Consider the following 26848-nt stretch of genomic DNA (forward strand, 5'->3'; position numbering starts at 1 on the left):
AAAAGTAAACAGATATTTTATAAATCTAATTAAGTGATACATCAGTTTGTTGTTGGCATATGCAAATAAATGCACTTTTTGTAAAAAAAACTTTCCAACATCACAGTAAATTACTGTAATCACCAAATGTAGTTAGACAAGAAATGCAAAAAAATAGCAATAGGCTATGTGTTCTGTTCTAAATCATATATTTATAGTATATACAGAGGTATTAATACAATGGATTTGAAAATACGTTTTTTTACATCCTGGGTTTAGTTTCCACTGAACGGCACTGAGCCAGCAGGCTGTCCTTGAACACGATAATCACATATAAACAGAGTTCCTCAGAAAAAGCTTCGTGTCACTGGAAGCTGAAGTACGTCAGATAATGAGTAATATTTGCCTGTCTCAGTGCCAGACTGTGCCACACATTTGGTATCAGCCTCAAAGTATAATTAAGATACTGAAAACATATAAATGAGTGTTAATCCTGCCATTTTTCCCTTAAAATGATCTCTATTCTGCAAAGGACTATAAGTGAGATGAAGTCAGGCTCGTATTTCCGTGACACTTGATATTCTCCAACAACTGGAACCATAAAATCATCACAGGCGAAATTGTGAAAACAGCTGAACTCAGCCTGAAAGCTGAAGCAGATACAGGATGCTGGAGCTGTCTGTTAAATATCCCAACACTTCAAGGTCTCTCCTCTCTCACCTGAGCCTGTCTTATGTTACTGCCTTGAGCCGGCCTCATGTGTCCAACCTCTGGCTCTCTTCGGGATTCTTCTGTTGGCTGATTGCTTGGTGGGAGGTATGTCCTGCGGACCTTTTCAGGTGGATAGGCACTTCTTCCTGGCCTATGCTCCCTCCTTTGCGACTTTTATCCTTGTCTCTCCTTATCTGAGATGTCCCGCTGCTGCCCTTTGACGAGACCGTCTGGCCTCTGAACAGCTGTGCTCGCTGCTGACACAGGCCCACCTTACTGAGAAGGATGAATATGTCTCCCCTGAAGGCTTTAGTGAAGATGGCATAGAGGAACGGGTTGGCACAGGAATTGAGCGGGTAGAAGAGCACCAATAAAATCTTGGAGTTGGACACGGTGATGAGCGGCCGGTCCAGCACGGCTGATATGGCGTAGAAGGAAATTGGTGCCATGCACAAGAAGTCAGTGAAGATGAGGACAGCCATGCGCTTGGCAATGTTGGTATCCTTGGATCCGGAGTGGTAGTGAGGGTTATGCACCGTGCAGTAGATCTTGAAGTAACAAGCACAGATGATGAAAAATGCTAAGATGTTGAGGACGAGCACTGACATGATGTAGATCTGAGCCGCTGCGGACTCGGTGTCCATGGGGAGGCAGATGCTGACCTTCTGGTAACTGCTCACGCCGACCAGTGGGAGCAAGGCCAGGAGGATGCAGAAGACCCAGCCGCCTAGCATGACAGCCGCTGCGTGGTGCAGGTGCAGCTTGCGATCCAGCCGCATGGCAAAGGTGATGGCGTACCACCTCTCCAGAGTGATCGCCGTCAAGGTGTAGACGGACAGCTCGCTGGCGAAGACTGTGAAAAACCCAGCAAGTCCACAGCCGGGGCCCGTCTGCCAGTCTATGGCGTGGTTGAAGTATTCGGCCCGCGTATGGAGGTCTACAGAGGCGATGAGCAGCAGGTAAATCCCCATGCACAGATCTGCAAAGGCCAGGTGACACATGAGGAACCGGGAGACTGAGAGCTTGTAGTGGCTGGTGAGGAGCACCAGGAGCACCACCACATTTCCCAGAACAGCCAGCAAGCTCACAAACCACACAGACACCCGCAGGAAGCCAAAACCCATTATGTCCTCACAAGGATTGAACTCATCGGGCGCCGGTGCGCACGCCACCTCCTCTCCCTCCTCGCACACCACATAGTCGTAACGACTGTCAAACTCCTGACTGTTGTCCTCCTGGGGGTTCTTTAGGGTCTCTCCGAAACCCACATCCTCATCTGGGTGGCCTCCAAAGTAGGCGTGGTAGTGCAGGCTGCCGTGGACGTCACCGCTCTTCCAATCTTGCTGGGCCTCTCTGTGATCCCCGTCTTTTAGCTCCCGGTCCGGGAGTGTTTCCACAACACTGTCCTCCTGGAGGGACGGCATGCGCAGGGGCCCCACGGAGCGCTTTTGATGCTGGTCATACAAAGCAGTAAGGTTGCAGATGATGTACTCCAAAAAGCTGAAAAACACATGCAGACAAACGCACAGAACATTGAGCCCATAAAATAATGATGCAGTCATCTTTATATCCACTTGAAGGAAAAGGGAATCCTGTTTTGAGAGCCATTACTAGTCTGGCTCGACCTCGTTCCTACAATAACAGCAGTGAGTGACACTAATTATGGAAGCACTGTAATGAATTATAGGTAAACACGTCAGGAGAGTTGATTCAATCCCTGCCAACATCTACATCATGCAAGTGCAGCTGCTGCCGCTCGCTGTGGCGGATCATCCAAATACACGAAATTCAAGGACTACATTTTTCATGCTGCCTTCTACACTCCACCAGCTACAAAAAAGAAGAACTGACAAACGCACCCTCGCTTCTTTTTAAGGTTTTTGAAGCCGCAGCAGTGGCTCGGGTATGTCAGGTTGGCGACGGTGAGGTGCTTAAAGGTCTTGATGGGTGGCAGTTTCTTGAGGGCCCAGGCATCACGTGCCTTCAGCTCCCGGACAGAGTCCATCCCTGTGGTTGGCAGGGAGGTGATCCCTGTTTGGGACACGTCTCTGAAAGACAGGTGGGGAATAAAAGACCTCAATTTTGGCCAAAAGAAAATGGTTATTTCCACCTGCAGTAATTTATATTTGTTGGCACGTTATCTTCTCGGACCTCCTCAGCTTTCCACATGCACAAGATGGAGAAATAAGCAGCAAGACAAAAGATTTGACACTGATTACAACAGACATGACATGAAAAGGAGGAACTAAGGTGTAGGTGGGTTGCAAAGAGGCTTACAGAGGAGATTTAACACTTGGGTGTATCGAAGGGATCGCCATAGATCTAGATTTTTGACCTTATTAGTGGCAGACTGGTCATGATGGGAGAGTGTGCGGGATGCAAGTCAGTCACACAGCACAGACGATTCAGAAACAGTTGGGGAGAAGGCCAAACAAATGCTCTTGCCCAATGGTGGGCTCTGTTTTCAAAGGTACCTTCGATATCTCAAATATTTGCTATATTTCCACTCTGCTGCTGCTTTTCTTTGCTGGAATTTACATTAGGTCCACAGTCTGTGGAAAATATGGGATTTAAACATTGTTTTCCCCCACAAAAATCCCACACATCTGTGGGGCTATGAGGTTACTCAAGAGGTGATGCAGCTGCGTCTTGGATAACACTTTGAAAATGGAATTACCAAATAAGACATTATGAGCTCAGAGGCTGCAAATGAGGCTACGTCTGTGATACAGCTGATAACATGCAGGTAAAAAACTCTGTATCCCATAACATAAGCATGCTAAAATAATACCAAGCACAATACTTTAATCTCACAAAGTGAAAGAACAACACTCGGCGACTTTCAAGTCCAGACTTTGGAACAGACATACTTTGAGCAACCCAGAAAAAAAGCTAGACATGATGAGACCAGCGAGCTCACGGATGGATTAAACAACACCCTGCATCTGTTTCCTGGAGTGAACTCCTTAGCCCATCATCTTTAAGTAATTACACGCGGTATTTCTCGCACTCAGCTGTCATGCCAAAGCCAGCTCAACCTCCTCGGGACGAAGACGTCCAGGGAATTGACAATTTCACCAACATCCTGCGTGATCCTGTCATCAGGACATTCCAACCTACAGTGCCGCACACGCCCCCCCCTCCCTCCACGGGCCAAGTAGAGTCCAAGCTCCGCTTTGCTGTAGTTTCCTAACCCTACATTGCTCCAAGTCATCAATTCATTTAATTAAATCAGATGTTTTCTAAGAGTTCATTTGTTCTTTTTTTAGTCCCGTTTGCTCTCCGCTCCTCTCTGTCCTCTGGTCTCTCTCGTGGGGCTCGTTGTGAAACGCCGTTTTAAGAAAAGGAAACAATAACAAAAGAGGAGCGCAGACCCTGAGAGTGTTGGTCCGATTTTGTCATTTCCAGATGTTTCGCTCATGACCTCATGGAGGTGACCTAACTCAGGACATGTTCCTCAGTGGAATAGAGGAAGAATACCTGCACACAAAACCAGTTTACCTTAGCAGACACTTAGCAGCTAGAGCCGAGCCACAACAGCAACCGGATAGCTGTGGTTAAAGGTGTTTGCATCAAATGTCCTTATATATGAGGTCACAGCAAAAAAGAAAACGGTATCGGAGAAACGTCGGAAGTCTCTCCATCACATGCTCGCACACAATGCGTGTCAGGTTTCCTGGTGAAAGGCGCAGCTGTGGAGGAAGGATTTTTCCTCTGTCCTGTTTCACAGACATGTCTCATCTAGTCCACACACTGTGAACGAGCACATTGCTGAACTCTAACTGGACTTACCGTCAGTAACTTCCTAAACAGGGCTAGTGCTAAACAGTGTTGGTCAAGTTACTTGAAAAAAGTAATCAGTAACTAATTACTGATTACTTCCCCAAAAAAGTAATCCCGTTACTTTACTGATTACTTATTTTCAAAAGTAATTAATTACTTAGTTACTTTTTAAAAACACGATTTACAACCTGAAGAGGTGATAAAGCGATAGATCTTTCAGCCCAATTCTACTTTTTCTGCATAATCCATCATACAAAATGTAATCAAATGGAAAAGTCTCTTTTTTTAAACTTGTTTTATCAGTTTTAATCTTTTAACTTTATGCATCAAGCAAAAATTTAATTATCTGCAACATTCTCTGACTGGAAGAAATTAGTTTAACATTTAAACCTATTTTCTGCACATTTCAGCTCATAAAATAATTTTTTGTGTGTGTTTACACTCAGTCTTTCAAATAGATGCAAGTAAAACACAGCAGAAAATAAATAAAGTCAAAGACTCAGCGGTCCTGTTGCTCTATTTTCACCTGTAAAGCAGGAGTGGGGTAGGCGGAGGTTTACCCTGGTGCAGGTGTGCTGCGGTCAGTGGAAGAATCCGCGAGTTTCTCTGTGAGTTTCCCATTACGTCGTAGCTACTCGGTGCTTGTTGGAAGTTTAGGGGTTTTTTTTCGCTGTAAAAAGAAGTTTTCTTCCCACGCACAGCGGACACTAATGTTTTTGTCACTTTTTATGGAATCAAACTCAAAGTAAGGTCAGTACTTCCACGCTTTAAACGCTGCACGCTCATACTCTCTCTGCACTCGATATATGATCCATTGTTGATCTGCACACAGCTGTTGTCACGAACGTCGCACTCGCTTACGTCACTGTCGTGAGACATTCTCGCAAAAAATATCACGGTTTTAGTAACGCAGTAACGCAGCGTTCCTACGGGAAAGTAACGGTAATCTAATTACCGTTTTTGCAATAGTAATCCCTTACTTTACTCGTTACTTGAAAAAAGTAATCAGATTACATCTCTGGTGCTAAATATCCCTCAAAACGGTTTGCTGTGGGTGTGTTTTCTAATCTTTGTTCTGTTCTGTCTTTTCATGTTTTAAAACCTACAGCCATATAAAACCGAAAGTGCAGAGATTAATAACAAGTATGATTCAGTGCAGAGAGGTCTGTTAACATTATCGCCAGTTCTAAAAGTTTCAGGTTGTGTCCTTATTTACCCAGAAACAGAAGAAAAGTGTGAAAACCTACGTAGACGCTACGATTCAGGAGCTGGTAGAATCACCTTTAAAAATGAAAGGTAACCATTTTCTGTATGACTTTGTGAGTCTTTCACATTGCTGTAGAGGAATTTTGGCCCCATCTACTTGACAACACTGATTTAGTTCATTGTGATTTGCAGGTATTTGTTTATGCACAGCTCTCTGAAGTCCCCAGTATGCCTGCAGCGTGGTCGCTTTGATTCCATTTATGCTCATCGTTATGGTGCAGGTGGCAGATAAAACCTCTACATCAGCGCTAACACAGGAACAGACAAGAAGTCAAAACATGCTCAATCATTCAGGTAAGGAAATCCCAAAAAGATTTCAGACTGAAAAAGTCACTTGGATGAGTGATGAAACTCTACGTCCAGATGAACAGAATCAACTCTGGGAGTTTATAAACACCTCATTTCCACTTTAGCAACAACTGCAGGGGTGGGAGTGATGTAAGGCTTAAAGGTAGAGGTGAGGCTGCTTTAAAAACAGGGCTGCTGGAGACCAGAAATAAATGGCTGACGTCATGTCCATCTTTTATATACAGTCTATGTTATCAATATGCAATAAAATATTATGCAATAATAAAAAATATATATATAGTGTAGTGTGTAGAAGTACAAGGAGTTGATGAGAGTGGCTCAAATTTTCAGGTACTCACAGGAGAATGGGGCCGCTGATGGTTCCCGCAAAACATCTGTCATCCATCTCGGTTAAATACTTATTCCTGTGAAGGTCGCTGGACAGGAAAGCACAAAATTACGTTTTTTCGAGAGAAAGAAAACCTGCACGTTGAAGTCAGACTGACAAAGGTGAGGTGCGGGGTCATATTTCTCTTGTCTTTAGGGTCAAAACATCACAGAAAACGTCTCACTTGCATTGTTGATTCAAATTCGAAAGTATACGGTTTGACGGTACCTACTTCTCACCCTTGTGCACATCTCCCTGAATCCCTTAAATCTAATAAGGATAATAGACATGTGAGGGATGTGTTTGTCTTGGTCAGGCTGTGCTGGGATCAGTTCTCCCCTCAGCGCAGATCAGGCGCCAACACAAACACCCGTGTGGTAAGACTCACTAGTTACCGACCAATGGCTTAATTGGGCTGTTATAAGGACGTGGACTTGAGTGTAGGTGTTGTAAAAGAGGAGAGGGGTCTTAGATTAATATCATTAATATCTCATATCCTGACTATGCAGGATTCTGGACCAGAGGTGAAAAGCAGAAAACATGTTGCGACAAGGAGGGAAAAGGCGATATTGTTACCTTTTCTCTGCTCGGTGATTTATGAGGTTATTGAATGCAGGAGCATGAAATAGATTTCTACAAGCCTGAGGACTCGTGTCACCGAGTATTTGGGAGAAGGCCACTCTTAATGCAGACTTCCTGAAAGACATATTTGGAAACATATTTCCCCGTGAGAGCTCCTCCTTGCTAATCAAGAGCTGGACTTTTTGAGTGCATATGAGAAGGCCCAACTATGATCCTTCTGTAGCGCAAGTTTGGGTAAGGAAATAGACATCCCAGATGTCAGAAAGTGTTAAACCCAGGCAAAATGCTGCATAATCTAATTTGTGGGAAAATAGAGGGCCAATAAACTGTTTCAGGGCCCCAGTGACAGATAGTTACCCAGATACGCTAAAAAAGACTTTTAAATCATTGTTTTGATTATTCAGTGTGATAGCGTCTGAAAGTGATGGGAAAAGGTTTTTTTTGCTTTGTTGGTCAGAGTTAAGAAGGTTTCTTTAGCTTCTCAATATTTTAGTAATAATTTAAGTAATCACTGTTGTTTCTTTGCCTAACAGCTGTTCATCCAACCCAGTGGGTTGGATGGCTGGTGGCGTTCCAGTGTTTCCAGTGCCTGTTAACTCTGTGTAAACACAGAGGTCTAACACAGAGTTAGGGGTGTTTGGTTATCTATCAGCATTAATGAATTCCTAGACCTTTTAACCCTTTAACCATCACATCTAAGGTCCAAACCCACACCCCTTTGTTTCGTTGTTTTTCTTTCTTTGGGCTTCAGTAAAGTGCTGACAGGTGGAACAGATGATGATGATGATGTCATATGCGCCACCAGCTACAGGTTGAGACATCCGTCACCTTGTATTCTTCAGATACATCTTAAGGCCTTTTTCCCCTCTTGTGAACATGTGTGCAAAGTGTGCAAAGTCCAAAAACCATCTACCTTCAAAGAAAACCAAATGCAGCACAATGAAATCCAGAAACCAAAACCCTCGAGCAAGAACAGAGAACTAAGAGAAAACAACAGCATGCATTGTGGTGCTCCATGCTGTGAGGACATCCCCACTCCGAATAAGGCCACCTAAATCAGGAGCCCAGACACCCCAGAGGACCAAAACATACAGGGAACACCAAGCTGCAGTGGACACCAGGGTGTCGAGCCCGAAACATGCAGGAAGGCCCACTGAGACCCAGCAGGGCCCAGACAGCCAGGAAGAGGAGCCCACAGCACCACAGGAGCCAAGGCACAGCGAACAGACCCAAAGCCCCGGAAGGACACCAGCCAGGACAACCAGGGTCCAGGGAAGAACCCCACTCTCTCTAAAAGTTTTTCTTGTTAAATTGTTCTTCTCATTTAATGAGGGGTTCACTTAGAAAGCAGATGATGGCTAACCTTAAGAAAAGTGCACATTCAACAAAACATCTTTTTTTCAGGATATTATCTCAGATGGACATGTTCATGTAACCGTTTCAGTCATCGTCTCTGTTTCCTGTGAGACGCTAACATTCAGTCATGCTGTGCGTGCAGGATTGAGTGATTTCCTGCTGTCGTTTCAATGTCTCACCATGACACATGGCACTGTGGTGTGAACATTATTACTGTAGCAGCACAGATATTAATAAATACAACTCCAGTTTACTATATCAGTGCACATAAAAGGCCCTGACTAAGAGTGAGGAGGATGACAAAGAGTGACAGGAAAGCAGAGGGAGAGAGGAAGACATGCGGCACATGGTCACCTGCTCATCCCAGCGAGATAAACCAGCACCCAGGATAGACTTTTTCAAAGAGTTTAAACTGATCACTTTGTGTGGTGAAAACCACATAAAGCCACCTGATGAAAACAAAAACTAGCAGGAGAAACTAATGTGAGAGCTGCTTCAGCTAAACACTTCTTGGAAGGAGTTAAAAAACAACAACAACTTTGCTCTATTCCTCTTTAGCCGTAAAACCCTCTCTGTACACTGATAATCAGGTGGTTCTTAACACACTCAAAATCTAGTTTCACTTTAATTTTGTAATGCCGTCTTCCTCGGGTCCTCTAAGCGACAACCATTTGTTTCCCCCTTCACTTTTGGACTCGACATTCTCAGTGTGGTGTGACAAGGGTATAAAACAGTTCAAACATTTATATGTGGATGGTGTTTTCAATAGTTTTCCCAACTTGTCTTCTCGTTATAATCTCCCTATTACCCATTTGTTTCGCTATTTTCAAATTCGAAATTTTGTTGCCAAGTGTTTCCCAAATTTCCCCTCTTTACCTCCAGAACAGCAGTGGGAAACTACGTTATCATTTGTTCCTCATCACAGAGGAACCATTTTGAAACCCTATGATGCTATTCTGTCTTTTAGTAACCACTCTAATGTTAAGCTTTAGCGTACATGGGAAGGAGAACTAGGAATTCGAATACATGAGGAGTCTTGGGAACAGGCTATAGCGAGGGTACGATCTTCCACCTCCTGCGCTCGTCTTGGACTTATTCAATTTAAGATCATACACAGTGTGCATTTCTCTAAGTCTAGACTTTCTGAATTGTATCCAGAAGTGGAAAATAAATGTGATAAATGCCACGGTTCTCCTTGTCACCTTAGCCACATGCTTTTTCTGTGTCCTGAGCTACAAGGTTTCTGGACCGGGTATTTTGCTATTATGTCAACTGTTCTTGGGGCAACTCTTCATCCTTGTCCTCTGATTGCTGTATTTGGGATTCCTGTTCGCTCGCTTACACTTGATTCCACACAAAAGGACATTATTGCCTTCACATCCCTACTAGCGAGACGTCTAATATTGTTGCATTGGAAGTCTGTTAAGTATCCTACTATTTCCCGGCGGCTTAAAGATGGCATGTTTTTTTTTAAACTTGAAAAAAAATTTTGTCTTTGTTTTAGAATGCGTTGTTTTTTTTCATATATATATATATAAGTTTATTTACTTAGGAAAATGAAGAAAGGTTGATTGTATTTCGGTAACTGCAAGTACTGTTGTTTTCTTTTTCAATAAAAATATTTTCAAAAAAACAAAAAACAAAACAACAGTGTGGAGGCACCTGGAAATCAGCCTGACAGGTTCAGATGAGTTGTGTCTGATAAGGAGATACTGCTGCTGGTGGAGCTTGTTGCTAAGCAATGAAGTTAAAGGTATCATTCGCAAAAGTCCCTTCAGTACAAGCAGAAGAGATGGAAATATCGAGATGAGACAAAGGCTGTATTTTCTTTTATTTTGAAATGTGCATTTCACATGGAAAGGTTAAAAAAGAAATACTGCACTAAGAGAGACGCCGCGCTGAGGAGCATCTGTCTCACAGTACCAACCCTGACTTTTTGAGCAGTTACTATCACACACATGCAGCGAGTGTATCCTCCTCAAAAGTAGTAAAAACTAGAATACGTAGGGGCAAAAACTACACTCTCCCCAAACAGGTGCCAGTGAAGCTCAAGCCAGCAGCTGGTTATCTTGAATTTGGCCTAAAGGCTGGAAACAGAAGGGAACAAATGGAACAGTACCAGTGTTGTTGTTTCTCTTCAGCTTTTATAAAGTTTAAATGGGACAGTTTAAATTTAAAACCTGGCAGACAAGCTGTTTCCTTCTTACTCTTTCCGTTCTTTACTGCGTTGGCTGTAGCTTCATATTTACCTTACCATTCACCATTAAAGTCTGGAAGGCATGGGGGGAAAAAAAGCACATTTCCCAAAATTCCCAGCTCTATAACCAGTCATACCAGTTTTACTTCAGCGTGGTGTTCAGTCGCCAGAAATACTTACACTTGATCTAACTTTGTCCCGTTGAAGGCATGATGTCGTATGGATCTGAAGCCGTTTCCATACAGCATCCTGGAACAAAGCAATAAATAGTAACATCGAGAAAAAAGGAGAAGGCACTCATCAGGACTTGTCTCCTTCGGTTTAATAACCAAGCTGGTGAATGAAAATACTTTCCACATGTTGATCCTTCATCCGCTCCTCTGCACCAGTGACAGATGAGTGGGGCCTACTTGTTTCACTTTTTATGGTGAGACTTGTCTGTCCGTGCAATTTAGCGGTTCTTAAACCCAACATTTACCTCACTTCCCTCATTCCCAAATCCAACCGCATGCATGTGATTGCCCGTCAGTGGTGGGTGAGAGTGATTGTCCCGTTGTGCTTGTTTTTGCTATCTTTGTCAGCTCGAGTGAGGTCGGGGTGAGGACATGTTTTTAAAGTGAGGTCATTTTGCACGGCCCCCATTTCCTCTGGTGGCTATTTTAAGGTTTTTGCTTGGGTGAAAACAATGTTACAGTTTTTCTTCTATAAGCTACATGCAAGCGTAACATATTAATATGGATTTGCATCAGGTGTGCGATTGAGCTTTTTTAATACAAAGCATATATGTGCATCTGCGTGTGGTCCCCCCTGTGAGTGCGGTTCATATAGCTCACACTGTCAGCACTTCGCTGGTGATGCCACAGAACGCGTTGGCTGGGATCTCGGTGATGTAGGGCTGATCAACAATTTCCCTGCAAAGGAAGACGGAGAACGGGCAGGAAATGAAGTGGTGTTGTAAATAAATGCCTTTCACTGGAAAGAGGCATGGGGAGAAATGTGGTGTTGATGATTGTTTCGCAAGTGTTACAGCTGGGTAGGAAAATTAGATTTAGGAAATAAAGGAGCTGACTGAGTGGGTGAGGACAAAGAGAGATGAGACTGTGGATGGAGCTCATTTTAAACAACACCAGGGAGGCAGATAAGATACGAGCACACACACACAGGACTTGGCAAATTTTGTATGTCAATAACTTACAAAAAAAATAAAATCCAAAGAAAAGTGGTAGAATTTCACAAAATCGTGGCCACGCTTCCCATTATTCCCGCTGGGTTGTGTTCCAAATGACTTGCCCAGCCTTGTTTTGTGAAGTACAAAGGAGCATTATCAGTCTTTTCATTCTGTCTGCTTTGACACACAAACAATAACCACGAACCATGAGATGCTAACTTTTCAGAATAAAAACACTACATTATTCTGTCAACAATGTAGCAAAGAGAGGAGATGATAATGGCCAAGTATCCTTCTAAGTCTTATTGATTTACCATATTATAGTAATCAGTTGTGTTGATGTTCAAAGTAGGAGTTTTAAGAAGCAACTTACAGGATGAAGTTCATGTCGTTAGAGTGGATGTTGCTCAAATCAGGGAAGAAAGTGAGGCCAGTATTGAAAATCCCCCTGAATGGCACAGAGAAGGTTACATTCATCAGTAATTGATCACCTTTAAAGGGGACCTACTATGCTCGTTATCCACTTCCTGGGCTCTAATAGTGTTTTTGCATCCTTGATACTAGATTTTTGTGCTTTGGTGAAACCATTTATTTTACTCTCTGTCTGAAACGGCTCATTTTAGCTCCCTGTCTTTAAGCTAACTGCCCCTCGCTACCCACAGACTGAAACTACAGACAGTATAAAACACTGATGTAGCTTCTGGGTCAGAAAAACGATGTCAATGTGGAAATGCCTTAAAGTTACAGTGTGTAAAATCTCATCACTAGATGTCCACTGTTTACCTCGACTGTCAATATGTCTGTTTGCTCAGGAGGAGGCTGTAAAACTTGTGAAAGGATACGAAACGATGAGTGACTCACTTCGATGACAGGATGTTGAGGATATTGGGAACCTTTCCACTGTTAGCTGCTGTTGGCCGGCATCAGTCACCTTATCTTTGAAGTGGATCTAACCTTGTTATTCTGACACTTACTGGATACATTTTTTTAACATTGATAAAAAGTTACGTCTGTTTCGTAAATTTCAGTCATTCAAAATATAAGATTATCTGAGGTATGAAGCCACACGCTTATTGGTGCATGAGTTGTCAATCACAAGTAATTAGCCAATGAGCGTGCAGTTTCACAGTCAGACGTTCCCGCTTTCTGCAATGAAAATGCTGATGGTGGAAACACGTGACTTCAGAAACCAATTGGTGGAGTCACAGTAGCTGTGTCCATCTTTTATACTATCTGTGATTTTAATACAAACAGGGCTGTGTGCCTGAGATGATCATATTTTAGATATCCACTCTCACTGATGTCAGCGCCAAGAGCAGAAAACAACCCTGTGAGACAGTGTTTAGAGCACCCTGACCTCGCAGGGATTACTGTGACAGGTGCAAACCTCATTATTTGAACATTTGGGCCATGTGAGCTTTCACTAGTCTGCTATGTATGACAGAAAATAAAGAAAACCATTATACGTCCACTTTAAAAGTGCAATGCATGCTACTCTCATTATTGACTCTCTGCTGAATTCATTATAAATGCATCATAAAGTGAGAGGAAAGAAAAGACAGACTGTATCATTTAATATAAACAGTCCTTAAAATATAAGCTTTTAATAGCCAAGTAGAGGCAATGGGCTTTTTAACAGAAGCTAACCATGAGTAAAGACATCATGTCAAACTGCTAAACGTTGGCCTCCTGAAAGGAAAAATGTCTTGAATGATCCCCCCCCTCATGTTTTGACTTCACTCTAATGTTGACGTTTTTAAAGACCTGTTCTAAAAGTACTTACAGGTACTTGAGCTCTGGGAGATGTTTAAAGGCTTCTGGGTCAATGTAGGTCAGACTTTTCGCGTTCCGAATCTCACTGAAAGAGCAAACACGGAGAGGTGTCAGCTGCTGCCAATGTGCTCACCTTTGAATCCAAACGAATGCAGAGCATAGGTAGAAAACGAAGGTGTGTCGACGCCATGATGATTCAGAAACACACGCGCTTTACAATCTTCAGACCTGCCGAGGGAACAGAGCAAGGTGGATGCAGTGAGCAAGAGAAGGGAAACTTGGTGCAGACAGCCAGGATCGGAAGTAAAGTCCAATTAGTGTTTCATTAGTGTGTTTACTCTGGTGCGCCCTGTGCTGCACTGAACTCTTCTCACTGCTGTCTGAGGCCATGAGGTGATCTGGAACGTGTATCCTGGCCTTTCTTCACACGCCTGGCAAACCTCATTTAAAGTTCCCGGGTAGATGAGGTTCATCTTCCCAGTGCTGTTGTGTAGAAACTCGGAGCTTACAGCAAAATATCGGAGGCAGTTAAATAAGCAAATACAACTTTTCCATAGTCTGTTAAGTTGGCTACTAAACTGATGAGTGGCAGCATTTCAGTGGGGCGAGGAAACCAGGTAAGCTGAAGAGTCGGAGTCTTTCTTATTATCCTTTGAACTCCAAAATCGGGGTCGGGATTTGATTTCTTTTTACTTGGATTACTGGTCGATCAAGTTTGTGTTTCTGTGGGTGGTCCTCTTTTCTTTGTCTTTGGCGGGTGATGTCAACCGTGCAATTTGCGCTGTTGCATCGAGCCTAAGTAAAAACTAGAACTGGGTTTACATAGCCAAGGTAAACGGCACAATCATGACAGAGAGGAAACAGCTCTGCCCTGTACATAAAAATAAAGGACACACGGAGAAAATGACATTTTAAGCCAAGAGAAGAGAAAGAGGTGTTATTCTGGTCACTGACAAACACATTGATTTTTTTTTTTTTTGGCCACTTGGGGGCACCAGCACAAACTATAAATACTACATTTACAAATTATCACCGTAATTTCTCAGTTAACCTGCAATACACTGACAAATTTTTTTTTTATTCACTTGTATTCTGTTCTTTGGTTCCCAGAATTTCCCCCGCTGCTCTTCCCCCTGGCTTTTCTTAACCCCAGACTGAAGGATGCATACTGCACTCTAGCCCACCCTTTAAACTGTGCTCAGTCATGGCATGCAGTTCATACACTGGTCGAACAAGCCAGACTTCGGGGATCAAAAATACTCAATCATGGTACAGACCTGATTATACCATCTGTGTTTCTCTATGTCTTATGCTGTACAGCCACACCTCCTTTCTTTATATTTTGCTAGGAAAATGGGAAATAGGTGTAGTGATTTATTTACATGTGCAAATGTAAATATAAAAACAGTATATAAGGCAAAATCAAAATGATCCCTCACTGCTTAAATAATATTGAGGCTCAGACTTTGTCCACAACTGATAGTCTTCCATTGTGTGTTGTTATATTTAGGTATGCTTTGGCTGCTTTGGCAGAGTGTTTGGGATAACTGTCATGGAGTATCAAACCCCGATGACACCTGTGAGGATCCACACAGGCTGAAATGCAGCCCTGAACCATGACAGAGCCTCCACCGTGTTCACAGATGGTTGCAGACAGTCAGTGCTGTTCCTCTCCTGACTTGACAATTTCAAGTCAGGAGAGGAATTCTTTGATTTTCAGTCTAGTTCTTGTGTAATCTGGCATAGCGCCTCATTTTCTCCATGTTTCCCCTCCTTCAGAATGGCTTCTTGACAGCCACCCTTCCACTGAGATTATTTCTAATGAGGCTTTGGCGAACAGTAGATTCGCTGACAGCTGAAGGGCCAGATGTATCTCTCAGGTCCTGGGTCAGGTCTTTGCTGTTTTCTTAAGGACATGACTTTCAGATGCTGTTCATCAGCTGTAAAAGCGTTTTGGGCCTGCCACTTTCTTTGTACTCCATTTGCCCCAGTTCCTTACATTCTTAAAGATACACTATGCCAGGATGTGCCATGTTTTCATTGGATATTCCCTTGTTGGTGGGAACATACTATTTTATGCCCATCAGACATTTTTCATAGATTCAGCTAAAGAAACGAGAACAAATGAAACATTTTTCTGACAGGCTGCTAGTAACAAAGATACAATTTAAAATCACTTCCTTGCTGAGTGTCTGTGAAGGTTCTCAGTCATCCAGGTCATCGTAGTCTAAGGAGCTTAGAAAGGAAGCCGTCTGGACTTCTTTAAATTGCTTGAAGACGTTTCACCTCTCATCCAAGAAGCTTCTTCAGTTATGGGGTCAAATAGTGGAGAGTCCCAGATTTAAGCCCTGTAGTAGTACCCCACCCCCCAAGAGGGACAAAGGACCCCCTAATGATCCCCTACCTAATCACATGAGCCAAGGTGTGAAAAAGGGTGTAGGTCACAATCAGCCAGGGTTTCGGGTGAGCTCATTGTGAAACCCTGGCCCCACCCTATCAGGGCCCAGGATGTGAGTGGGCGTTAAGGTGTCTGGGAAGGATCTCAAAAATGGATTATAGATGGCAGACAGTTGGTGTCGTAAGCCCCGCCTCTGTTCAAAGATGGTCGCTCACAGTGGACATAAATGGCTTCTTTCACTCCTCTTTCAAACCATCTGTCCTCTCTGTCCAAAATGTGAACATTGGCATCCTCGAAAGAGTGTCCTTTATCCTTAAGATGCAGATGGACAGTCGAGTCTTGTCCTGTGGAGGTGGCTCTTCTGTGTTGTGCCATGCGCTTATGAAGTGGCTGTTTGGTTTCTCCAATGTGGAGCTTCTTCAATGAGAGGTGAAACGTCTTCAAGCAACTGAAAGAAGTCCAGACGCTTTTCTTTCCAAGCTCCGTAGACTTCCTTGCTAAGTCTGTTATGTGTAGACACAGCACAGGTTTATCCCTTAAGTTAGGTGCCTATGCTTGAATTATTTCATAGGTACAAGGACTGGACTGAAAATTATTTAAAAAGCAGCCAATGTCCAAAGAAAGGCACTGAAAGAAAGCTTGAAGAACTATTGCTCAAGACACTATTAAAAATTACAACAAAGTCCTGCTCCTTGGAACCAAAACATAAAGGAATGAAGGATGGCTCGGGACTTTTGCACAGTTCTGTAGCTGTACATGAGGCACACGATGAGCCAGAGCAGTGAGCTAAAGAATTCCAGTTCAGTGAGTTCAGACCATAGTTCAAATAAAAATACTGATTAGCACAGCTTTAGCCTTTATGTGGTAAAGACCTGTGTTTTCTTTGTGCCAAACAAGAGTTTACACTTTCATAAAAAAGTCATATCCAGACTGAAGCAGCGTGAAAGTTTACATATGAGCCGTATAGTTCGAGTGTAGCGTTGAGAGATTTCAACATTTTTACCTCCCTAAAAAACCAAGTATTCATCGCACTGGTAGTTTCATGTTATGGTGGCACAAGGGAAACTTTATCCAACCCCCTCTGAATTCTTAGCTCCAATGGCAAGTCCTTGATCCACAGCTGCTGTCGGCCTCAAGCAGCCAACAGGAAGCAGAGCATTAATTTGTGTCTGACCCTGAAGGAAACCTGAGAGAGATGCTATTATGGATGCTTATGGATGGCACTACACCACACCAATCAGCGGCAAATAGGCCCCAGAGATCCAAAATACACCCCCAGAACACACATACAACCCTCAGCTAGCAGCTTGAATTATTACTTCTGTCTGTGTTTTGATATCTGGATTTCAACAGCTAATAAGGAAAGAACTCGGATAGAAAAGACATCCAAATCATGTCGAATTAACTTTTCTAGCTGTTAATCATAATTTCCGTCTCAAACGACTGCACACGCCCGCGTTTTTTAAGAGTGGAAACAAATTGGCATGTGCACAAGCTCCTGTGTTACAGGATGCTATACCTTGGAACAAATCATTCACATGAGCAGGAAGTCTTGCAGTAATATATGAAGTGCTGGGAGGTGTTCTGCTGGAAAGTGTGTGGTCCACGCAAGACACTCAGCCATAAATCTCTATCCCATAATTGAGAATAGAGTGCACCTTGCTAGACTTTTTCCCCTGAGCTGCTTCAACGAGAGCTGGAGCATGAAGAAAAAGAGCAGAGAAGCCAAACACTGGCTGCTGTTTAGCCTCTCTGCTCTAACATCTTATTAGAGCGAACTCAGTAGTAGCTCACCAAATACATCCAAGATAATGAGTTATTTCATTGAATTGAATTGTTTATCTAATCTGCATTTAGTATTCCCACAACAGGGTTATTTCTTTAGCCTCATGAACTGGCAAAAGCGCTCTGATTACAAGTGGCGAGCAGTGTGAAAGGGAGAAATAAGCTCCTGTCTTTCCCTGCTTTCATTTGCTGCTGGCAAGGTTCAAAATTAAGCAGTTTTTTCTCCCGAGAGAGAGCAAATGGAACAGCTTGATCAATAAAGATCAATAAAGAGTGTGCCCTTTTCCTTTAGTTACTCACATGTGGGTAATTTTCCTCAGGCTGTAAAACGAGTGCTTCTCCAGCCTCTGCAGCGTCATGTCCACAGATATATATCTACGAGAAATAAACAAAGCTATCGGACAAATTGTCTGTGTAATATAAACATAAACGACTTCTTTGTAGCACATGACTTTAAAGAATGAAGGTACTGTGGTCGTGTTAGGAGGGGGGAAACATAAGACATGTTTTCACAAATGAGTTTGTGGCTCCAAAAATCATCCTAAAGCCTGAAAGTCTTTCCTGAATTTATAAGTCCACCTTGTGTAAAGCCTCCAAAGTCGTGGGTAATTTTACAGGCATGCACCTCGCATATACATTACTTAGTCATCAGTCACTCGGCTGCATGCTCTGAAAATAATCACTTACTTTTTTACAGTTATTATGAGTTACTTGATAAAACACACCTCTGTGTATCTGAAAATATAATTGACATTTTATTGATTTTCTGTCCTGAAGTCTGCCTGTTCAGAGTCAGTCGAAATGCTGGCCGTGTGCACTTTTGTGTGGTTCAGGCTTATAGAAAACCTCTCCTCCACACATCCGTCTCTCTTTATGCATGACTTGGACGCAGATGTGGAACTCAGCAGCTGAGGATCAAGGCTCAAGTGTATATTTTACCTCAGCACAAAAACTCCACCTCTACACCCAAAAATCTCTGCTGGAATACCTAGGCCATGTCCAAGCCCTGCTGTGGTGGAAGGAGAAACATTCCTATTGCAGGAACGCATTAGCTCTTCCAGCTCTGATTAGAAGCCAGCGGTGACACTAAACAGAGAGCATATCGTCTGCTTGGGTGAGAGACAAAAGGGAAAGGGGTGGCTGGGTGTGAGGGGAATAACCTGCACTCACATTCTTGAGATGTTGACCACGTTGGCAAAGGCATCCGCTGGCACAGATGATAGACGGGTCTCAAAAAGCCACCTGGTTAACAACAAACAAACAAAAAACCCCATAATGATGAATATTTAATTTGTCACAAAAAAGTTTAATTCCAATTTTACTTGTAATTTCTTTTGTAATTGTATGATTAGATTACATTTAATGACATTACAGTAAGTAGCCAGAGCCAGCACGTCACTTTGCTAAGCTAAGTTAGCTCAAATTAGCTTAGCATAAAGATTAGAGATGTAAGGAAAAAGCCTGGTTTAGTGGTTATTTTTACACTTCAGTTGTTTTGCAGACTAAACAAATGATAGAAGATATAATGGACAAGTGATTTAAAGGTGGTTTTGTTACCTGTGATAAAAGTCAGAGAAGTCTTTCTCTATTTTTTCCAGTATTGACACTTAGCTAACTATACACAAAAGAGATGCTCATCTGCTATCCCTTTCTATTCCCTCCATCCCATCTTCTGTCAGCAGCAAAGTCAGGAGTGCATTTCCCAAAATAGCAGTTTATTTACATATTCACATTTCAGTTGAAAGAAAGAAGGAAACAAACAGTACAGGCAACGAGGGAAAGAAAGCAATATCACAAAGTCCAAATACTAGCGGGTCTCCGGAAAAAAAGAGAAAAAGATGAAAGCTTTCTCTGAAGATAATGGGGAAACAGATCCCCCCTGAAGGAACAGAAAGGAAAACAAGGACATGAATGTAAGCTGGCAACCAAATCAAACAATGTCTGGGTGTGTTTATGATGTTTCAGAAAGTGTAGTGTGCGAGACATTAGAGTTCAGGAGATTTAATGGGTAAGTTGTCATGAAGGAGAAGAAAACAGGTGAAAAGTTCTTAGGAAATAAAAGACCAAGACTGAGAACTAAAAAAAGCTGGTAAGGTATGTGATTCACGTGGAAGAATAGCTAACGGTTAAACAATTTTTATGTTATGGGGAAAATAATGGAATCTGAACCATTTTAAATATATATATATTTTTAATTTTGTAAAAGAGAGAATCTTTTAAATGAAATTTAAAACACTAAAAGAAAATATTTCAAAATAAGAAATAATTTCAGAATGGGATTATGGGAATTTTGTTCTCTCTCTCTTTTTTTTTTTGATTCATAAACTTTAGCCTTTAGGCTTTAGCCAGAAGATGATTAGCCTATTAAAGAAGTATCTTTAAACATTCATGGCGAAACATCTTGCATGGTTCTACTTAAACGTCAGTGCATGGATGCCTACCTACAACAATTTACCCAGACTGAACTCAAATCCATCACATACACAATCAGACAAAGCAGGTCCCACTGAGACTAGAACTCAGATTGCTAGATTCAAAGGCCAGAGTGCTAACCATTACACCATGGAACCATCAATTCGTTACAAGAAAGCTATGTGCTGGTATGGATGTTGGTTGCACATATCTTTTTGAGACTCTTCAGAGGGGACGTGTCATCCTGTCACGATGTACCTCATCAAGCAGGCTAGATTTATTGAGAAAGTATACAAAAAATATTTTGAGGAACCAGTTGGTGACTACCTAGCGACCAGTTGAGACCACCTGGCAAGACAAACTCTTTGCAACCTTCAGCAATCAGTAAACGCCAAAACATTTAAACGGCAAAGTGATTGTCAGGGGGTCGCCCACTGCTCGCTAGCCTTATGTGACTGGGGCTTAAACAAAACTACGAAATGGGCGGTGGCTATGTCCAGGAACATCGAACAACAATATATATAAAAAAATGTAAAAAAAAAAACACGCACATTAATAGATAGGGTGTTGTCATTTTTTGCGAAACAAGAAATGTGTTGACATGTGCTAGTAAATGAAATGTGTTATTAAAAAGTGCAGTTTAGCCTTTTTGACATTAATCAACTAATTCGCTACTTCATAGGAAATAAATGAGTGATAATAATCATTAAATCTTTACACCAGGGCATCATCTAAAATGTTCAACCTTTTCTCTAAGGACACACGACCTTGCAAATAAAAAGTGTTATTTCTTTCCTTGCTGGAGACTTTATTGCGGTGGACTTAGGAATCATAACATAATAATAGAGGAAAGGGATTAAGATGGTATCCACATGTGTTGCTGTCATGTTATATTCCAGGCTCATGGGATGCACATTTAGAGTTTGTTCCACCACATCCTGATTCAACTAGCAACAGTGTACGCAAGCATTTGGGGAAAAGAACATGACTCAGCCAAAGCCAGCATCTTCACGCACCTTTGGTTCATCAGGGGAACAAAAGACTAATTCAGAGGCTGAGATTTGGCCGATGAGTCCGCATCACGCTCGCACGTGGAGCGGGGTTGTCAGTCTGCAAACACGGGCGCACGGCACTCTGCACGCGCTCTGACAAACTCAAACAAACACAGCGACACAGAGCAGACCCTGACACCAAACACCCCGCTCAGAACCACGCAGTTTCACCGCCACACTCCAACCAGAATGCATTTTCCCTCAGGAGTACAGGGAGAAGACCGGTGAGGCCATCTTGAAGGGCTTAAGGAGAGAATTACTACCCCAATTTGTCATTTTGGATAGAAAACCTAAAAAACAAACAGGCTGGGAATTGACTTTGAAGTGGGGAGAGGCCACATAATTCACAGTGGTGTCAGCGCCCGATTGACAACATAGCTGTGTTTACTATGAGCTCTCTTTAATTTTGTGCGTTGGCTGGTAGAGAGGCTCTGTTACATATTGTGCTACAAACCTTTCTCCAGATGGAATCGTTTAAAAAAATAAAAGTTCCATAAAAACGCAAGAGTGTCCACTGCACACTTGCTTTCTGACATTTACTTGTTCAGTCGTGTCTTGCAATAGACACGTATAGAAGCGCTGTTAAAAAAGTGATTTGTTTTCTCATAAACACGTGCAGAAATTAATGCACCACTAACAATTTCCACTGCATGACCCATTGGTAGAAATGAATGGCTAGTAAATTGTCAGTGTTTCCATTAATCGCATCTCATCACGTTCAACATCCTGCTTTTTCTCCTCTTGCATTAATCAGGGTGCTCATCTGTTACCATTCAGCAAACGGCATTAGGATTTCACTGTGAGGGGCTGTTTTATTAGACGTTGACTTGTCACATGTTTAAACTCTGATCAAAAAAAAAAAATCTGAGGTTTCTGAAGAACTGGAACTGCTGCGTTTCCATTGAAGTGTTTTTCCCTCTTAATTATTCGCAAATGGAACTCTTGGGGTGTTTGCAAAATGTGCTGTAAAAGGTAAATATTGTATTTGAATGCAACGTCCAGACGCAGGCGGGTGTCACGCTAGGCAGGCTTCTCAGCACGCCTGTGCTTTTCCTTTCCACCTCTCAGAGTCCCGGTGGCACACGGAGTAACCTCCACACACAAAGCACTCTAAACTCCAAGTATCCACATGTGCACTCTCGCACACACACACACTCAGACGGCTGCTTTGCAGTCCCATTTCGTTTTGTGGGAACTTTTACACGTTGTCCCGCACAAAACTATCTTTAAAATCTTTAACCAAACTCTTGTGCTAATGGCTAAATTAGCACAGAAAGCTTCAAGGCTTTTACCCACAATGGGACATTTTATAAAAGGTCATAGCTCACAGCTTCGCAAATGTCTCAAAGAAAAGCTTGAGAAGAGTAAGTAACACACTCGATTGCTTTCTGGCAGAGATGAACAGATTGTATGGCTAAATTAATACCCCAGCGACTTCAGCTTAACTCTGTCCAGTAAAATAAAGGTCTGCAAACCAGCAGTTCAAAGGTTCATCAATTATAACGTAAGACTGTAAAATATTAATAATATGAATAATGATATGGTTTAGTTGTATAAACCGTACAAAAGCTCTATTTTGGCCTCTGCTTTTAAGCTACATTTCCTGGCATTAAGCTCTTTTATGCTTCAAAAAGCATATACGAATATTTAATTCTTAACTTTCAATTTCCCAGTTCAAAATCATGTAATGTGAGTGCTTTGAACTGAGTTTTGACCCTAAAATGAATACAAATTTTTAATAAGTACCATCCCTTATTAAAACATTGTTATAATGGCAACATATGTAGTAAATGGTATTGGTCTAACTCCTGAATTTCTATCACGACAGTTTCTAAGGAAAACCAAATGGTGAAAGACATCTCTGGCAGCAGCCACGAGGTGAAAGGCCAAAATAAACGCAGAGCTGGACCTAGTTGGAGTCGCAAAAAGTGGACAGTATTGGCCTGACGAGGGCATTGGGGGGGATTTGTTCCTCTGTGTTTGTCTAGGCTATAGGAAAATCTAACTTTATCACACCTCATCTGCTGGAACATCCCGCTCAATACCCGGTGTATTTTGGGCTTATTTGGCAGATATTTTTATCAGGAGCGCTGGCAGTGCTAGGCTGGGCAAACTGAACAAGAATGTGAAGAACATTGAGGACATCGATTCACGTGGACATATGAATTGAAGCAGTGACGGGGAGGTAATTTTATGTGATGGGTGCTGATGAAGGCAATGCAAAGTATTTGGAATTTTGAGATGGAGGGACGCTCTAGTAACTGGAAGTGAGGAATGGGGATTATCACGGCACAGCGCAGAGCCTTCTCCTGGGCTTTAGTGAACACTACATCAGGGATAGTTGGAAGAGGAACCGTTTAAAATATCAAATCAATAACCAAATTATAAGGTGTAAATATCACCGTTTATATCATAGCTTACTAGAAAATGTGGATTTTTCAAGTCCATCATGAAATGATAAGAACTCTGAGAAGGTGTGTTTAACCAGGCTGCTTTACCCTAAATGCTAACATTTCCATACTAACAATGGCAATAGATGCTAGAATTAGCATGAAACTGAAGGAGATAAGAATTATATTTATATAGCGAGTACTGGGGTGAAAAAAGAAGAAAAAGATTTGTGTATGATGATAGTGGACACATTCTAATAATTTGCTTGCCCAAACACGTGTGGTAGACAAAGAGAGTACATCAGTGTTGTTGAATTTTAGCCGACTGACCTGTGAGACCAAAACTTCAAAAATGACAATCATAGTAAGCATTCAAAGTAATAACCTACAGCACAGTAAAGTATATTAAGTCATTATTAAGTATTAGGTATAGTAACTGTTGAAGTACAGCGCAAGTCCTTCTACAAACGAGGTAGTTTTTTTTTAAGTTTTTAATTAAACTAATGTTTTCTTTCAGTTTTTACCAGGTCGGAGTTGCTACCTGGATAGAATCACTTGTCAAATCTTATTAAAACTGCTAAAAAGTTATTCTGACTTTACCCCAAAATAAGGTGATAAAAAGCTGTTGCCACTTTGCTGTTGCAGAATTATCTCAAAGATTCTTTGAGCACCATGTTTCTCCGTTGATGTTTCTGGCATATTATTATATTTAAAAAAAAAATGCCCACTTGGTTATGTTCCAGGTCATTACTAAAGTGCTGTACATCGTGTACAATTAAACGTTACTGTTTGCTGATTTCAGTGGAAATACCCTTTCTGATGTTTCCAGTGTTTCCACATCTGCGATGGAGTCCATCTGAGGGGCATGTGTTTCCATCAGTCAAGGCCACAGCAAACGGGTCGCTCTCTATTGCATAATTTTCACCCTCTACTTAAGCAGTTTGGGAAATGTAAAAGCCCTGCTACATTTTTCAGAGGTGATCCTTACGAATTACATCATTGGCTCCCAGGACAGATTTTGTTGGGGTCTCAGATAACAAGATGACTATTGTACTTTTAGTTTATTTATTTATTTATATTTTAACTTTTTACAGTCAGCACATGATTGCAACAAACTATAAGGCTTTTAGTGTAACTTTGCTTTGCTTCATTTCCCTCCTAAACTAGGACTTTCCCAGACAAAGCAAGATATTTAAAGATGTCACATTGGTCTCTGAGAAAATATTAGGAGTAAACTCCACTTTTATTTCCCATTTCACAGACAAGACAAGCTTTAGAAAAAGCAGTGCGCAGAAAATTGATAATGAAAATGATGATTAGTTGCAGCCTGAGCTGGCAGTGATGCTAGAGGAAACACTGTCTTTGCAAAATGAAAACAAGTGAGTGAATGTTGGCTTTTAGCAGTATTCTTGTCATTGATGATACCATCATCAGTGGCGGTTTAGCACTGTAAATTAATACAAGATACACACAGAAGCACATTTTAGAGGTCAAAGCAGAAAGTGAAAAAAATTATGTGAGGAAATATGAGCCTGTTATTGATTGTTAAAACATTTCTTATCACCAAAGAGCATCTCTGGTGTCTGCAGTACATTTGTGCCATGCAGTGGTCTCACATACAGGGCCCTAACCTGAAAGCTGTCAGTACCTTGGTAGCTCAAACCCTCCTCAGACGTTGGTGTCAAGATTATTTCTTTCTTCTTCCTATCTCGAAAAGTCCTACAGCTGATTTACCAGAGCAAAATAAAATAAACTATGGACAAAGGCACACTCGATGTGGTATACATATAGCCTAGTCAGCAAACAGAGATCCAGCCATAAAGGTGATTTCCAAATATTCCAGTGCAGATGTGATTATTTTAAGACAGAGTGTAAAAAACAAATATTACATTAGAACTGATTAGCATGAACTTTTAATATAAAACCAAGAGAGGTTTTCACTCGTGTTTTGAAATGTTCTGTTTATATTATTTGTATAGTTTCAGGTTATAAAGGTGGCTTAACTGAGTCGTTTTAAATAAAACCTACTAAACTGGGGTCATATTATTTCACAATTAATCTTGTAATTGTTAAATGCATCTCCATGAAAAATGAAAATATCAGTGTTCTTTTTCATATGTTTTAAGGCTTTACAATAACAAATAGTCAAATACAAGTGACACAGACAACTGCAGATCACAGTAATGCTATAACAGACAAAAACGATACCTTGAAAATGAAAGAATAACTACTTAACAACATAGACAGTCTCAGGATCCCCTGGGTGCACTTTGGAATATTCATGCTATTATAATGATTTTTCCTCGGGGTTAGGAACACTTTACATTCACAGTGCTTGGAAGAAAAAAAACAAAAACAGCAGGATTACTTTCACAGACGCGTTTTGAACGCCTACTTACAGCGTCTCCGTGCTTGCTGGGAACCTGGGGAGAATATCAATGTCAAAGCAGGAGATAGTGAGAGTCTTCCACTCGGAGCACTCGCAGACGGCAGGGCAGGAGTCAGCCTCAGATGCAGTGCTGATAGGGAGGGTGACGAGCGTAAACAATGCGCACGTTATCACCTGCATGCTGAAGTGCTGCTGCACACTGGCAAGTGTTGGGTTTCGATGGTAGTCCCCCTGAAGTCCACAGCCACAAAGAAATCTACCAGTTTGAGTCAAGCTGTCCCTAATAGCCTGTGCTGTTTGCTGTTTTTCATGAATAATCCTTAGAGTGACCAAGTGGAGCTGCACTGCACTGTTGTGCACAGTTTGCTTTACCGGGCCACAGGAGTTTTCTGTGAAGCTGTGGATGCTGTAGGACGGGCAGCTGCGGCTCTGGTGGGTTTGGAGGTTCTCTTCAGCTGCTGGAGGGGAGGGTGAAATTATTGAGACAGTCTGGTGTTGTGCAGAATGTAGTCCACCCCCTTCTTGACTAGGATTTGCAGGAATTTTAAAAGTTTTGCTAATAGATAAACTACATTTTTACACAACTTTTTTGTTCGTTGTAATTATGTTATAAGCACATAATAATAATAATAATAATAATAATAATAATAATAATAATAATGCTATTTATTATTATTATTATTACTATTATTATTTTAATACAACTTAAAGTATAATGTATACGTTTTTAACACAATTCTTTTTTTAATACCACCTTGTGGTTTTCAGTATGCACATGGACAAAATTTTCTTTTTTCCCCTTTTCTATCCTCGAGGGCGGCAGTACTGGCGCAAAAAACACACCTTTGGACAATGTAGTTCTCAAATAATCAATTCCCACACTGCTCCATGATGGGCAGCCTACACTTCCCAGCGTTCCTCAGAGTTGCTC

General features: G+C 41.8%; 1 protein-coding gene across 1 annotated transcript; it reads right to left on the reverse strand.

Annotated features, from left to right (window-relative positions):
* tshr (thyroid stimulating hormone receptor) lies at positions 1 to 26817 on the reverse strand. The gene is made up of 11 exons (XM_085431330.1): positions 26761 to 26817; positions 25928 to 26375; positions 18845 to 18916; positions 17975 to 18049; positions 13502 to 13576; positions 12092 to 12166; positions 11384 to 11461; positions 10731 to 10799; positions 6387 to 6464; positions 2550 to 2738; positions 1 to 2190 (listed from the first exon to the last, which is right to left on the reverse strand). The coding sequence occupies exons 2-11, from the start codon at positions 26095 to 26097 to the stop codon at positions 735 to 737; spliced, it is 2337 nt and encodes a 778-aa protein (XP_085287456.1). The 5' UTR covers positions 26098 to 26375; positions 26761 to 26817; the 3' UTR covers positions 1 to 734.
* Positions 26818 to 26848: the final 31 nt, after the last annotated feature.

Source organism: Copadichromis virginalis, linkage group LG15 (assembly GCF_057382275.1).
Source record: "Copadichromis virginalis isolate Kocher_CV1m ecotype Utaka linkage group LG15, C_Virginalis_male_GT1.1, whole genome shotgun sequence".
Lineage (NCBI taxonomy): Eukaryota > Metazoa > Chordata > Actinopteri > Cichliformes > Cichlidae > Copadichromis > Copadichromis virginalis.